Source organism: Mustela erminea, chromosome 2 (genome assembly GCF_009829155.1).
Source record: "Mustela erminea isolate mMusErm1 chromosome 2, mMusErm1.Pri, whole genome shotgun sequence".
Taxonomy (NCBI): Eukaryota; Metazoa; Chordata; class Mammalia; order Carnivora; family Mustelidae; genus Mustela; species Mustela erminea.
In genome coordinates, this window is record NC_045615.1 from 132,073,882 (window position 1) to 132,089,426 (window position 15,545).

Sequence of the window (15,545 nt, forward strand, 5' to 3'; positions counted from 1 at the left end):
GTTATCGAACAGGCTGCCCACGGAGAATTTAAAGTCACATAAAATGTTGACTCTGTTGAGTGGTGAGGTTGGCACCACAGTCCCCCATGATTGTGACAGAAATAATGAGGAGAACAGAAGAGCGTTATGATCGAGAATGGATGGCTCAAAGCTCAGATGAAATGAGGATTGCTCCTGAGGATGGTAAGACCAAAATGGTGGTCTGGGAGGGGCAAGGAAGCTCTGGGTCAAGGAGGGTGCCATGTTTCTCCTGACCTGCAGCTTGCCTGAAAGAAATAATTGGCCAACCATCTTTTGACCCATCATACCTTATCTTACAATCTCTTCTCTGCCAAACTTCCCAAAGGTGTCTCTGTCTGTATTCTCCATTGTCTTGGTTCTACACTGACCTCTGAATTTTCTGCATTCTGGTTTATACCCTGTCATTGCACTGAAGTTCTCCCAGAAGTCAGTAATGTCCTTTTTAATCAGAAAGTCTATTCATTAATGACTGAACAGTTTTCATTCTGATAGAAGTAAATACCATAACGGAAAACCTCCATTGTGCCAAACATTGTTCTCTTCTGAGCACTTTATGTGTATTTTCTGACTTAACTTCACACAGAGCCCTATGATATGATGAGTGTCCCCATTTTTTATGGTCGTTCGTACATTCCATGCATATTTGTTGAATGTGTACTTATCATATACCGGAGATTGTTTTAGGTAATATCTAAGTAAGAAGAAGAGCGGCACAGAGTTGTGTCTGCCGAGAGGAAGAGTGGTGGAGATGAGGTCGGAGAGGTAGTGAGCAGCAGGTTCTATAGGGCTTTGGAGGCCATTTTGAGCATTTGTGCTTTTAGAAGAGGAAACTGAGGCGGGGACCAGTTAGACAACTTGACCATGGCTATGTGGCCAGGAGGCGGCAGCATGGGGACTCTGGAGGTGACACTGCAGCATTTGGCCCTGGACATACAGGCTCCCTGAACAATGCTCTTGTTTGGCTTCCCTGGCCGTGTTACCTGGCTCTCCTTCTACTCTCATTTGCTTCTCCTCAGTCATAACGGGCTCCTCAAATCTTTAGATATTGGCGTTCGGGATGGTTCTGTTTTAGTCCCTCCTTTTCTGTCTGAACTCCCCTGGGCATTATGATGCCCTCCCCTCCTTCTGCAACAGGCATGTCCTTCCTGGTAATTTCTAAACCTGCATATTCCCGCGGAGCTTCCCTACTGAACTCCAGACCCAAATATAAACTCCCAAAGGGCTGTGGTTCTTTGAATATATGTTCCAGACTTTATCATTTCTGAGTCTCATAAATCTACCCCCTCCTCTTTTCCTTCAGATGGTCTCAATGGCTAAAAATCTCAGCATTGCCTCAACCCCCTCCTCCTCATCGTTCTCTACTCTCAAACCCACTCAACTGCCAAGCCAACAGGGCTACTCACTGTTGCCTCCTTTTTTCTGTTCTTACAGCTTCTGGGTGAGTTCAGGCTTTCCACATCTCTCCCTGAGCTCTTGTAATAATCTCTTAAGGGTCCCCTGTCCCCTCTACCCAATGATCTCTCCCACTACCACTGGACACAGTCTCTGTAAACTAAGGTCGGATCCCCAGACTCCTTCTGTCCTTATCAACTGGCCTTGATTATCCATCACCTAGACAACCGCCCAGATCCTTCACAGAGCTCCCACACATGCCTCTAGCTCCCCTCTCGTGACTTTCTTCCTCTCCCCAGCTTTTCCTTCTCTGCCTGCCACCCGCCATGCTTCTGCTCATTTCCCACCCATAAACTACTTTCTGCTCCTTCAAGCAGTCACCCAGCTGCCACCTTCTGGATCAGGCTTCCCCAGAATCTCCCCTCTTCCCCCCCCAACCCCCCCGTCTCAGGCAGAACAAGCCACCTCCCCATGGAAGGCCTGCTATCCTCATTAAGCAGCCTCGGCAAATATAAATGCATTGAAAGTCTGGTCAGTGCTGATTGTTCTGGGCACCTGCCAGCGGCTGGAGCTTGGCTGGAACCTATACAGGCTGGGAGAGCAACTGTGAACACAAGGCAGGTACAGGAAATCCCCAAATTCTATGAATTGCGGGGTAGGTTCCTGGAGATCTTTTGGTATTGTATTCCTTAAGTCCTGAATTTTGTAATGCCTTTTCTGCTAAAGGCAGTTTGTTTGCTTCAAATGTAGAAAACCTAACAAAAATCCCGTTTTTGTTTAAAAAAAAAAGAAGAAGAAAGCCTTATAGATAGAATAGAAAAGTAACAGGAGTGTTTTTGATTTCCCAAAAAGATTTGATCTTCTCTGATATGCTTGCAGATCTTTTTGAGCTAGCCTAAAGATTTTTAAAGCAAATATGTACTATATTTATATATTATAGAAAATGTATTAAAATAAGAAAATCGGCAGATATAATTCCAGTTTGCATTTTGATATCTCCACCTGGTCTCTTCATCTATCGAAACAGAAAATTATAGGGATGCTTTTTATATATGGAATTTTTTTTTTAAAAGATTTTTTTTTTTTTTTTTTTTGACAGAGAGAGATCACAAGTAGGCAGAGAGGCAGGTAGAGAGAGAGAGAGGAGGAAGCAGGCTCTCCGCCGAGCAGAGAGCCCGATGCGGGACTCGATCCCAGGACCCTGAGACCATGACCTGAGCCGAAGGCAGCGGCCCAACCCACTTAGCCACCCAGGCGCCCTATATATGGAATTTTGAATACCTGCCGTGTAGTCGTCTGGGTCCGTTTGAAACACAAAGGAGCCTTGCCTTCATTTTCTGTGAACTCCAAATCCACCATCCCGTTGACCTATCCCTACTGGCTGTAAAGGAAAGAAAGCCAAGGGAGCTGCTTCCCGCGTGCCTGGTTTCCCTAGAGAACCATTAAGTGCTAGAGCTTTCCCCTGAGACAGAAAGCTGCATGCTGTTCCAGAGCGGATCAAGGAGACAGAGAAGTCCCTTTCCAATTGGAAATGACAGCTAGAGAAAGGGAGAGGTAGCCACGGGTCCTTGCCTGCCATGTGAAGTGGGAGAAAGGATCTGGCCGTGGCGTGTCTCAGGGGTTACACGGATATGAATGGGTGGCCCATCTTCCTCCCCTCCTTCCTCCCGTCGTACTACCTGGGGCTGAAGAAGCCTTTTCTGTGGCCTCTGGGATCCTGCATCCTACTTCAGCCAAGAGGGCTGTTGCTTGGCTTTTCTCAGTGCTTGTGCTTTCCCCCTGGAATGTTGTTCTGCTCATCAGGTGGGTCCATAATAGAATTAATACTCCCTTTCAGGTACATTTTGGACTAAGTAGGCATTTGTGGTTCTGGGAACCACCAAGCAAAGATAGATGATTTCCGTGAGATAATTACCAATGAGCAACTACCTTACAAATGGACTTTTGGTACACAGCTTGTGAGTAAATTTGAGGCAGCCGGTAGAAAAGCGCTGAACTGGCAGCTAATAACAGTATCTGAACAATCACAGTAACTAGAGTTTTTAAATTTCCTTTCCTTTTTTTTTTAAACCATTTCCCATGTCATTGGCAAGAGCTATAAATAGACACTGTTATCTGTTTTTCGTGGAAGGTGCTGATGTTGGGCTGTGTTGTTAATCTAGATCTTCTGTCGTTCTGATGTCTCTGAAAGGTTGATGGCACCCCCCACCTTTCAGATTCGGAATCTGAGGATCTGAAAGGTCAGGGACGATGCCCAAGGCCACAAGGTAATAAATGGTTGAGACTGGAATTCTAACCGGAGATCTTTGGACTCCAAAGCTGTTTTGCTGAATCCCTTGATATGTGTGTTCTTCTCTCACTTCCACTGTCCCTCCCCCACCATTTTTTTTTTTAAAGATTTTATTTATTTATTTGACAGAGAGATAGCACAAGCAGGCAGAGAGGCAGGCAGAGAGAGAGGGAGAAGAAGACTCCCTGCTGAGCAGAGAGCCCGATGCGGGGCTCGATCCCAGGACCCTGAGACCATGACCTGAGCCGAAGGCAGCCACTTAACCAACTGAGCCACCCAGGTGCCCCAGAGGGAGAGAGAATCTTAAGCAGGCTTCTCACCCAGCATGGATCCTGTTGTGGGGTTCGATCTCATGACCCTGAGATCCTGACCTGAGCCAAAATCAAGAGATGCTCAACTGACTGAGCCACCCAGGTGCCCCTCATTTCCACTGTCTAATTGGAAGGCAGACCTTTGTTTAGGGGTGTCTTGAACAAATCCAGCTATCTAATATATTATGGACATTAACCCAGAGGATAAGACACTTTGGTTGTTGAGTCTTTATTATTTCACATACTTGAATGTCAGCTCCATGAGGATAAGGAACTTATTTTTTCATTCTTGTCTAGTCCTTAGAACGCAGTACTTAATTTATTTTAAATATTTAGTGAGTACCTACTGAATTCCAGGGACAGTGCTGTACTCTGGAGGTAGAGACCATCCTGGGCTTGCCTTCGTCTTGATTTTGAAGCAAGAAAAGAAGGTGGCAAAGTACAAGGACCTTTTTCAGAGAAGAGGCCCTGGGGAGGGCGGAGAGCACAGGCCTTAACCCCCGAGCCCTGAGGAGTGTTTTCACGCACAGAGCAGGCCCACAAATTAATGAAACGGGAAGCCACTGAAGCAGGAACGAGGAGGAATGCGTCCATGGTAGTTGCGCAAACAGCAGTATGAATGCGCATGTTAGTATGGGTCTAGCCCAAAATGGACTCTCTTAAGAACTTGATGTTAAGCATCTGGGTTGAACTGAGACTCAAGTTACAGTCCTTTCCGGTTAGCTAGAGGTGGTAACTTTCCATCAGTGTTGCTGGGGCATTTACCTCAGTGGCTTGCAGTAGTCGTCCCTGAGGCAACCATTATTCTCTCCTTGAGTTTCACGACACTGGGCTTGCCAGCCATGTGATGTTGTTGAATACGCTTCTACAAAAAAAAATTTTTTTTTTTTTAAGATTGTATTTATTTATTTTTAGAGAGCGAGAAAGAGAGTGCAAGTGGGGGCAGGGACGGGGGAGAGGAGAGACTCCCAAGCAGACTCCATGCTGAGCAGGGAGCCCGACACGGGGCGAGATCTCACAACCCTGAGATCATGACCTGTGCCGAAACCAAGAGTCCGATGCTTAACCGACTGAGCCACCCAGGCGCCCCATGCTTCTACACATTTAAAAAAACCTTCTCTTCAAACCTTTTTTTGGAAAGTGTTCAAAGGTACAGAGAAGTTGAAAACGTGACATGATGAATCCCTGCACCTCACTCTCCTGGAATAGGACCTGTGGGCCGAATCCAGCCCAGGGCCTGCTTTTGTAAATAAAACGTGTCAGAATATACCCGCTTTCATTCATTCACGCATCGTCTGGCTACAGTGACAGAATTGAGTCATTCTGACAGAGACCATTCCAGGCCCACAAAGCCATATTTACTACCTAGGCTTTCACAGGAAAATGTTCACCAATCCCTAATTTAGATTCACCAATTGCTAATATTTTGCCATATTTGCTTTATCTCTTTTTCCATGATGGGTAAACATTTTTTCTCTCTCTCTCTCTCTTTCTTATATGCACATACCCTTATTTTTTCCCCTGACCATTTGAAATTGTCACAGGCATTATGATAAATTGTCCCTAAATAATGTATATATTTGCTTAAAAATGAAGGCCTTCTCTTATATAATTGCAATATCATCATCATCCTGCCTGAGAAAATTAACATGCATTCAGCAACATCATCCAACATACAGTCTGCTTTTAAATTAGATGTTTATGGCCTTATATTCCTTTTTGCCTCTAGGATCCAATTAGAAGTCATCAGTTACATTTGGCCCTCATGTCTCTGTCCTGTCCAATTTTTTTTAATGACATTGACTTTTTTGAAGAGTCCCTTAAAAACTTTTTTTGAAGCCTTCCTAAGTTTTAATGGGTTTGTAATACTATGATAATGAGAGCTAATATAATGGTCATTGTCGTAAATCAGTGACTTTCACTTCTCCTCCTGCGGGTTTGAGACGTGTTGTACTGCTTGGCTTCTGGAGCTAACACACTAAGATGTGGGTTTTGCTTCGAACTGTAAATGTGGAAAAATCTCAGTGCGAAGAGCAAGGCAGGTGGGAATTTGCAGGATACATTTTATGTAATTAAAGGCACAGTCATTTTTACCTACTCTGGCTGCTGCCCCTGTTAGCTCTTGCCTGTGGAGCATTTTCTTCTGGTTTTCTCCTTACTGGGTCTGGCTCCCGTCCAGTGTCATCAGGTTGCAGAAAGGGGCTAGCAGGAGACCTGAAGTTCCTTAAATCTCCCAGTCCGAAGTGTCCAGCCCAGCAGGCAGTATGGCGGTTGCAGTCTGTGTGATGAAGATAGGGTGGTACTCGAGGGCACATCTGGGAGGGCGTAAGGGAAGGGCACCTGCTTGCCTTTCTTAAGGAACTAAGGTACCACAGTCATATGCTTCTTAAGGGTCTCCAGGCTGATCACAGGTTAGTCCTATTGTGAGCCCAGATGACTCCCAGAGAATACTAAGACCCATCCATTGTTTTCCTCTGGGAAAGAAGCCCTCAGAGCTCACAGACCCACCAGGAAGACAGTTGCCTGCCATGGAAGAGATGCACGTGAGCATCCAATAAAGCTCTGGACATGTGTGGGGGTGGGGGGAATAGAAAAAAAAACTTCAAGGAAAAATTTGATAATTTTAAAACACACGAAGTAATTGAAGGAGAGCCTGACAGGGTTTGGCTAACTTCACACTATGACCAGCTCCTTGTCATTCTCCAAGAGGGCTCGTGAGTGACCTGGGTCTTGTGACTGCTGAAGAAAATCCAGGGACGCAGGAAAAACATGGGAAAGAAGGCATTCTGGGAGGGACCACCCTCCATGTGGACGGAGGTGAGATTGTGGTCTGTCCTCATGGGTTCCCCTGCCTCCTGTCTGAATCCCCTGAAGTCCTTCACACCCTTTCCCTTCCCCTGTGCCTGCCCCCAGCAGTCTGCTTCTGCTGCAGATCTGAGCATCATTTCTCAGATTACAGCCCCTCTCTGATTTCCACAGCCTCCCTTCTATGGCCATCAAGGCCCTCTGTGATTAGCCCCTAACTTCCTTTGGTGCCAGCCTCAGATTTGATGCTTCCGTTTGTCTTATATACCATTTGTTGGCACCTCCATCGTTTGCTGGCTGTGTGACCCTGTGCAAGGTGCTTGACTGTTCTGTGCCTCAGATTGTTCACCCATGAATGAGGATGATAGTAAGTGCCTACTAAGTGCCTACCAAGGTTGTATAGGATTACATGAGTGAGCATATATAAAGCTCTTGGGGCAATATTTGGCATATAACACTTATATAAAGGTTAATGATTTATTGCTATTACTCTTACTGTTTTGTGCTTGTGTTTATTAATTTTTTGTTGCATAAAAAATTACTATAAGCTTAGAGGCTTAAATCAACATCCATTTCTTATCTTAGTTTCTGTAGTTCAGAAGTATGGACATGGCATGACCTTTGCTCAGAGTCTCAAGGGGCTGAAATCAAGGTGATCGTGGGGGCTGATGTTCTATCTGAGCTTCCAAGCCTCATCCAAGCTTATGTGGGTGTTGGCAGACTCCATCTCCTTGCAGCCATAGACCTCTTGGCCACCAGGAATTCTATTCATTTTCTTTGAAATCCTCCCCTGATTATGTCAGGCCCAATCAGATAATCTTCCTTTTGATTAACTCAGAGCCCACTGGTTAGCAAGGTAATCACAGAGTGGTACCCATCACATTCACAGGTCCTACTTGCTCTCCAAGGGAGGCGATTATGCAGGGTGCATACGCCAGGAAGCAGCGTTCTGGTCATCTTAGAATCTTACCTGTAGACGGGGTGATTGGGAAATACCATGCCTTTTGTTTGCTTTGTCGCACTGTGCTTGCATGAGTATATGATTCAGTAACTATCACCATCATTTCTGATTTTTGTAGCAACTTTCTTAGAGTTTTCAAATGGATTCACACAGGTCTGGCCCTCCAGGAGCCAATCTTTATTATTCTTCTCTGACTGATGGGACCAGTTAGCTGTTGGAAACCTTCTAGAAAGAGGACAATTAGGAACTTGCAACCCAGCAGGCTGCTGCTAATACCCTGGTGTTCCAAAAGAGTGACCCACAGTTGTAATCCCTTCCAGAGCCATCTGCTTTTTCTTGACTCCCAACAGATGAAGGGCAGGACCCTTAATTCTCAGTTGTGCCTGATACCTGCCAGTTCAAAGAAAATATGTACCTGCTGGAGAAAATGTTCACTCTGAAAAGGTCTTTTGCATTATTTTCAAAAGCTTTCCTTGCTCCTCTTTCCCCCCTTCACTATTAAGTCTAAATTTTCCCATTTTCCCAGTCTAATTTTTTTTCCCCATTTAACTCAATTCATAGTCCACAGAGAGGTATTATCACTCAAAACCTGCTGATAAAGAATATATTTAGAGGGACACCTGGGTGGCTCAGTTGGTTAAGCCGCTGCCTTTGGCTCAGGTCCTGATCCCAGCGTCCTGGGATCGAGTCCCACATCGGGCTCCTTGCTCAGCAGGAGCCTGCTTCTCCATCTGCCTCTGCCTGCCACTCTGTCTGCCTGTGCTCACTCTGACAAATAAATAAATAAAATCTTAAAAAAAAAAAAAAGAATATATTTAGAATATCTTTAGATTGCTAAAGAACCTGTTGATGACATTTGGCTACTAAACCCAATTTTTAAAAAAATACATTAGTGTTTGAACCAAGCTCTAGCAATAAGACACGGACAAAACTTGGAAGTTTTAGAGGCTCCCTGGCTATGAGTACTGGCCCCCCAAAGATGCGATGTTCTGCTTTACAGTGATATTTTACTTGCGGTTTTATACAAATGTGTTAAGGTAAAGAGGAAAAAATGAATTGGGCATGGCTGTGGTTTAGAAGATTGAAAGTGTCTGTTTACCTTGGCATATCCTAACCAAGTATGATTTTATTATCCAACAAGCCAAAAGTTAGATCTGACTCTTGCTGTCATGATGACTGACATCTGTCTGGTAATTTGAACTATTAAAGAGGAGGGGCTAGTTCATAAAGATAATATAAAATAACATAGACTTGGATTTCTTTTTTCCCTTTTAGGACAATATCATCTTGTTCTTAAGAGGTTGTAAAGAGCTTGGCCTTAGAGAATCTCAACTTTTTGACCCTAGTGACCTACAGGATACGTCCAACAGAGTAACAGTCAAGTAAGTAACACGATATTTATGTTTAAGCGAAACCTAGTTATGGTTTGATTTGTAGCTTTGTGATAATGTTGTAAGGGCTAAGAGGCCAAGTATTGGACATGTCTAATAAAATAAAAATGTGAAGGTAAAAATCGGACTTTCGAAACAAGACACAGTGGCCTTCCCTCCGTGTATAGCTTTCATTCAGGTCAAATGTAATTTCTTTGAAATGCGAAAGTCACACATAGAGAGTTAGAATGTTAAAGAGGAGAAAATTGTTAAGTGAGACTCACTGGAGGGAGAGGCAAGAGAGAAATATGCACAGAATCTGTGTGTGTTAGACAGAAAGCCTTCATTCACTCAAGTTGGGCATTTGAATAGGCTCTTGGAAGCCTGCAAACTTGGTAAACAGATCCAAACTGTTTATTATGCAAAGAGGGCAATAGATTATGGAGGAATTGCTTCCTCATTTACATTTGTAACTGTTTTCCCATATGTCAGTGATCAGGTTCTTTGAAGATGGATTATTGGCCATTTGACTGTTGTTGACTGTGTCTACTCACTGAGCCATGTTTGCGGCCAAAGAATTTTTGGGAAAGAATGGCACAGTAAGAGAAAAGGCAATGTGTTTCTCTGGAAGAGAGTAGCTGCTGACCAGGGTAGTGAGAAGAAAGGCCCTTATGAGATGGCGGAGATGACTTTACGTTATTTACAAATCCTTCCCACTCTACACGTTTCATACGAAACATGTTCCACTTCAGTCCGATAATATTTGGCATGAACATGCCTTAATAATAAACTTAATTACGTAGAGAGGGCCTGTGAATTGGTGACACTTCTTTTGATCACTTTTGGGTCATTTTATCATGGAGGTACAGAAAAGGGAGAGAAGCCAAAATTCAGAGCTCTTAATTTGATACTCTTTGCCAATATTGATTGGGGGAAAAAATGGAAACTACTGCATGAAATCAAGTTAGTTTATATTGGAGTTTATGATTCATGACTGGGAATAAGGGAGAGTCAGCCGTGATTGATTATATAAAAATCACACTTCTCTGTTGTAAATGTGCCTTTAATATTTCTCCTGGAAAAATTTTACTTAGGGGCAAAAATAGAATACAAATTATGGTATTCGAATATGGAAAACCACCATAAACTTCATTTTTAAGATATTTACTTATTTGTTCATTTCAGAAAGCATGAGCAGGGGGAGGGGCAGAGAGAGAGGGAGGAGCAGACTCTCCACTGAGAACAGAGCCCTAGGACAGGATCCCATGACCCTGAGATCATGACCCAAGCTGAAGTCAGATGCTTAATCCACTGAACCACCCAGGCACCCCCACCTCATTTTTCTTTTAAGTTTGATTTTTTTATTTGACACACAGAGAGAGATCACAAGTAGGCAGAGAGGCAGGCGGGGGGTGGGGGGGAGGGAAGCAGGCTCCCTGCTGAGCATAGAGCCCGATGCAGGACTCGATCCTAGGACCCTGAGATCATGGCCTGAGCCGGAGGTAGAGGCTTAACCCACTGAGCCACCCAGGCGCCCCCCCCCCACCTCATTTTAGACATCACATGCTCCAGTATTACTACACCTAAATCCAGTCTCTATAAATTGCTCATTTTAGGAAATGGTTTCTGACTCATCTGATATTTATAGTTTCACTTGAGTGGCAAGTGACCAGAAACAATAATAACTATATGACATCATCACAATTAGTCACACACGCATTGCTTGGATAGTGGAGAAAAGTTTGTTTTGATGGTGTTGGCAGCTGCATTTTCCTTTTTTGGGGGAGCTACTCTAAATCCACATGTCCCTAAACCAGGAGAATTCTGAGGGAGTTTGGTTTTAGAAATTCAGAATTTATATTACCTTTATTGCTTATCTACAAAAAACTGGGCATTAGGAAATCAGCGATCTGGCTCTCAATCTGCTACTCCCTAGGCATACAATCCTAAGCAAGTTCCTTTCCTTCAGTAGGGCTCTGGGTCTTCAACTATAAGATGGAATGGGACAGAATGCCTTCACAGGCATGATGCTACTTAAAACCTGCTCAGTGCACTGCTCGCTCAGATCCGGGAAGATGGTTCAGCCTACTTCCAAAGAAAAAGGCACAGAAAACAGCACAAAGAGGAGAAGTCCCTTAGACCAATGGCACACAGACACTGCCATGTCTCTATTACTCTACTGTCTTCTCCTTCTACTGAGTCTTTCCCTCTGTCATTTTTCTGTATCTTTCCAGCTGCATCTTTCTCCATCTCCTTTTCTTCCCTGTGCTTCCCTTTCCTTCTTTATCCTGTCTTTCCTTCTCTCGCCTCTTTTGGATTCTTTCTCCTCATTTTCTTCCTTTTTAGTTTTTCTTTTACTTGAGCATTATTATTTTCTTTCAGCGGTGCTTTTCCACCACTTTTCCCTATGATTTTACCATTTTTCATTCATTCAGTAACTATTTACTGAGCAGCTACTAGGTGTCAGATACTTTCTGGTCAACAGACAACTGGAATGAACAAGATAGCCAATGCTTCCTGTTCACGTGTAATTTACATGCAGTGTCAGGAAATAAGTAATAAACAAGCAAATCAAAAAGATAACTGCAGGGAGTGATCAGTGCTAAGAAGGAGGGAAAAGATGGCGTGAAAAATGGTGACCATCACAATATGTACATAAATCACTGTGTGTGTGCTTTTAACTTATACCATGTCGTATGCCAATTATATCTCAATAAAACTGGGGAAGAAGAAGATAGCAGTCCAGAAGGGGTCAAGCCACTTCTCTGAAGAAGTGGCCTTTCAGCTGAAGGCTCTGGGTGGAGACATGAGTGGGAGGAAGCAAGAACCAGTCATGGCAAGACCTGTAGAGCACTCAGGCAGAGGAAGATCAAGTAGCAAGGCTGGGGAAGAGAAACAAACTTGATGTTTAAAAAGACAAGTATCTGGTGTGTTAGGTGGGTGATGAGCAAGAAGGAGTGTGGTGGGAGGAACCCTCCACAAGCATTGCAGGATGCCAAACCTGGATTAATTATGGAGAAAAATGTTCATTTCACAGTTTGAGTATCTAGAAGAACATAAGGAATTTTACATCCAAGTTATGCCATAAATTCATTTACAGTACTGAGAAAAACATCTCTAGTTTCAGTGACGGGCAGGACACGGAATACGCTCTTTCTTCACAACTTTTCTGTAAATCATTCTGGTTTCGTTTGGCACCAGACGGGGGGACATTTGCAACATATGTAGACTTCCTAGCCATGGTAGAGTAAAGTCGAACCACTACATTCTTCTGCTTTACCCTCTGAGAGCTGAGCAGAACATTCGCACAGATAGAAAACATCCCACTGACCCCAGCAATTAATAGTGTAAGCAATAAGGTCTAGGGGTAAATCCCACAGAGCAAATGTTGATGCTTCCCTGCTATTGTTTTTATTAAAAAAAAATCTCTTTATTTAGCTTTTATTGTAGGTAATTTTTCTTTAATTTTTGAGAAGTAACTTGAGTAGACTGAAGGAAAAGAGGAAGGGAGGGAGGGGCGGAGAGGGAGAGAGAAAGAAAGAAAGAGAAAAAAGAAAAAGAAAGGAAGAAAAGAAGGAGGAAAAGAAGTAGAGGGAAAAGCTGCAGATGATTACTGCATATGTAATTTTGTGAACTCTACCTGTAATGGATGCCAGATGACCTTGGTGGGAAATGACAGCATAATCCAGAAGGGAATGCAGCAAATATTATTCCAGGGAATTAAAGCAATTGGATGAAAATGAGGAAAGGTTTTGGATTGCTTCTGAATATGTCTCTTGAAAAATTTGGAAGCATTTTCATGTAATTGGTTGTGAGGTAGAAGTCATTCAACAAATATTTTGTGAGCTCCTACTATGTGTCAAGCATGATTTTTTTTTAGAACAGGGTCACAATTTTAGTCCATGAAGTTTTATTATCAATGCAGAAAATGTTTTATGTTCCTTATTCTTAATTTACTTTTCACTGAAATTTCAAATCTTTCATAGATTTCTTTTTCTTTCCATTGGGATTTTTGTAAGTTAAAAAAATCCTGGCAAATATCCAGCAGATAATGCTATATTTTTTTCTATTAAAAATAGTAAACCTGGGGCGCCTGGGTGGCTCAGTGGGTTGGGCCGCTGCCTTCGGCTCAGGTCATGATCTCAGGGTCCTGGGATCGAGTCCCACATCGGGCTCTCTGCTCAGCAGGGAGCCTGCTTCCCTCTCTCTCTCTCTCTGCCTGCCTCTCCGACTACTTGTGATTTCTCTCTGTCAAATAAATAAATAAATAAATCTTTAAAAAAAAAATAGTAAACCTGATGAAAATAGAGCTACCCTACGACCCAGCAATTGCACTACTGTGTATTTACCCTGAAGATACAAACATAGTGATCCGAAGGGGCATGTGCACCCAAATGTTTATAGCAGCAATGTCCACAATAGCCAAACTATGGAAAGAACCTAGATGTCCATCAACAGATGAATGGATAAAGAAGATGTGGTATATATATATATATACACACACACACACACACACACACACACACACAGTGGAATACTATGCAGCCATCAAAAGAAATGAAATCTTGCCATTTGCAAAGACGTGGATGGAACTAGAGGGTATCATGCTTAGCGAAATAAGCCAATCAGAGAAAGACAACTATCATATGATCTCCCTGATATGAGGAAGTGGAGATGCAACATTGGGTGTTTGAGGGGTAGGAGAAGAATAAATGAAACAAGATGGGATCGGGAGGGAGACAAACCATAAGTGACTCTTAATCTCACAAAACAAACTGAGGGTTGCTGGGGGGAGGGGGTTTGGGAGAAGGGGGTGGGGTTATAGACATTGGGGAGGGTATGTGCTATGGTGAGTGCTGTGAAGTGTGTAAACTTGGCGATTCACAGACCTGTACCCCTGGAGCTAATAATACATCATATGTTTATAAAACAATTTAAAAATTATTTAAAAAATGATAAACTTGAAAACATTCTCTTATAGTCAAATCCAAATTAACCCAATGTTTCCTTCAATCCAAGTCCATTGATGGGTTTATCTCCTTAGTATATACTATATTGTTTTCTATTCCCTGAAATTTCAGTTGACTTAAAATTGTTCACCTTGTCCTTCATATGTTCTTTGGGTCAGAATATGCAGCAATGGGGCACCTTGGCTCAGTCAGTTAAACATCCAACTCTCAGTTTCAGCTCGGGTCATGATCTCCTGGTCATGGGGTTGAGCCCGGCCACAGGCTCTGAGCTCAGCATGGTGTCTGCTTCGGATCCTCTCTCCCTCTTCTCCCTGCTCGCGCGCTCTCTCTCTCTCTCAGATAAATAAATAAATTAATTTTAAAAAAAAGATTATGCAACAATGAAGTAAAGGGGTCTAAATCCTTGAAAGAATTCCTGACCAGTTTATGCGCTAGAATTACATTCTCTCTTCCTCCACTCCCGCCCCAACTGAAGTTACTCAGGGTAAAGAAATGTTTGTTTTGTTCTTCCTAGCATGTATTTGTTGACATGTTCAAGAAACTTTGGAATAATTTTGTGGAAACTTTTATATTGCCCTGTATGAATATTTCAAACGTACCACCAACTAGCTTTTTGTTTGTTTGTTTGTTTATAGTTTGAGAATAAACATTCATGTATTTTTAAGAATGTGTCTATTCAAATGTGTCTATTCAAACATAACACACATATTTTCCTGCTTATGGCTAGTTCCCAATACTGATTTATATCCATGGCAGATAGGAACAAATATTTGCATAGAGCTGCATCTTCCATGTGTATTTTCAGGTCTATTTTATAAAGTTTTAGACCTTTTTTAAAAGTACTAGTTGTGGAAGATTTTGGAAAATGTAGTCAGATTCCAATTTGACAGTGGGCTTTAATCAAGGCACAAATTTTACTTTCAACAGTTGAGCTTCAAGAATACAGATATCAAGTGTTCCAGTTTTCGGTGGAATCCTTCATTTTCCAGATGTTACAAAGCATTTGTCTTTTCACGGGGCATTTTGGAAGTTTAATTCCATCCCGTCCTTCTACATTTGGTTCCCTGAATGATTTTATTCAGTACCTGAAATCGCTAATCATGGACCTTAGGGAAAATACTATATTCTGCAGATTTCATTATATTTGTTGGCTTTGCATACATCTTAGAGGTGTGTAAGGGATGATCATGAAGCTACTGCCATTCTGACCAGATTTTTTTTTCTTCTTCCTTCTTTAGGAGCCTTGATTACAGTAGGAAACTGAAAAATGTAAGTGTTTTGACTTTGCTTTTCAAAAAGTTTTTCCTCCTCACTTTGATGACTCAAGGGTAAAATGTAGCTCCTAAGCTTCAGAGACTGTTGTATGGGCTTGTTTGGAAGAGTTCTCAGCAAATGAGTAGAGGTGTCCTGGGTGGAACATTCCAG

At 42.7% G+C, this 15,545-nt stretch overlaps 1 protein-coding gene across 17 annotated transcripts in view; it reads left to right on the forward strand.

Annotated features, from left to right (window-relative positions):
- LIMCH1 (LIM and calponin homology domains 1) overlaps window positions 1-15,545 on the forward strand; it is a 326,817-nt gene that overhangs the window by 214,338 nt on the left and 96,934 nt on the right. For all 17 annotated transcript variants that reach the window (XM_032334168.1, XM_032334160.1, XM_032334159.1 and 14 more), the window contains exons 4-5: window positions 9,056-9,162; window positions 15,359-15,389. In XM_032334168.1, coding sequence (XP_032190059.1) covers window positions 9,056-9,162; window positions 15,359-15,389 — 138 coding nt within the window. The remainder of the gene's footprint in view (window positions 1-9,055; window positions 9,163-15,358; window positions 15,390-15,545) is intronic.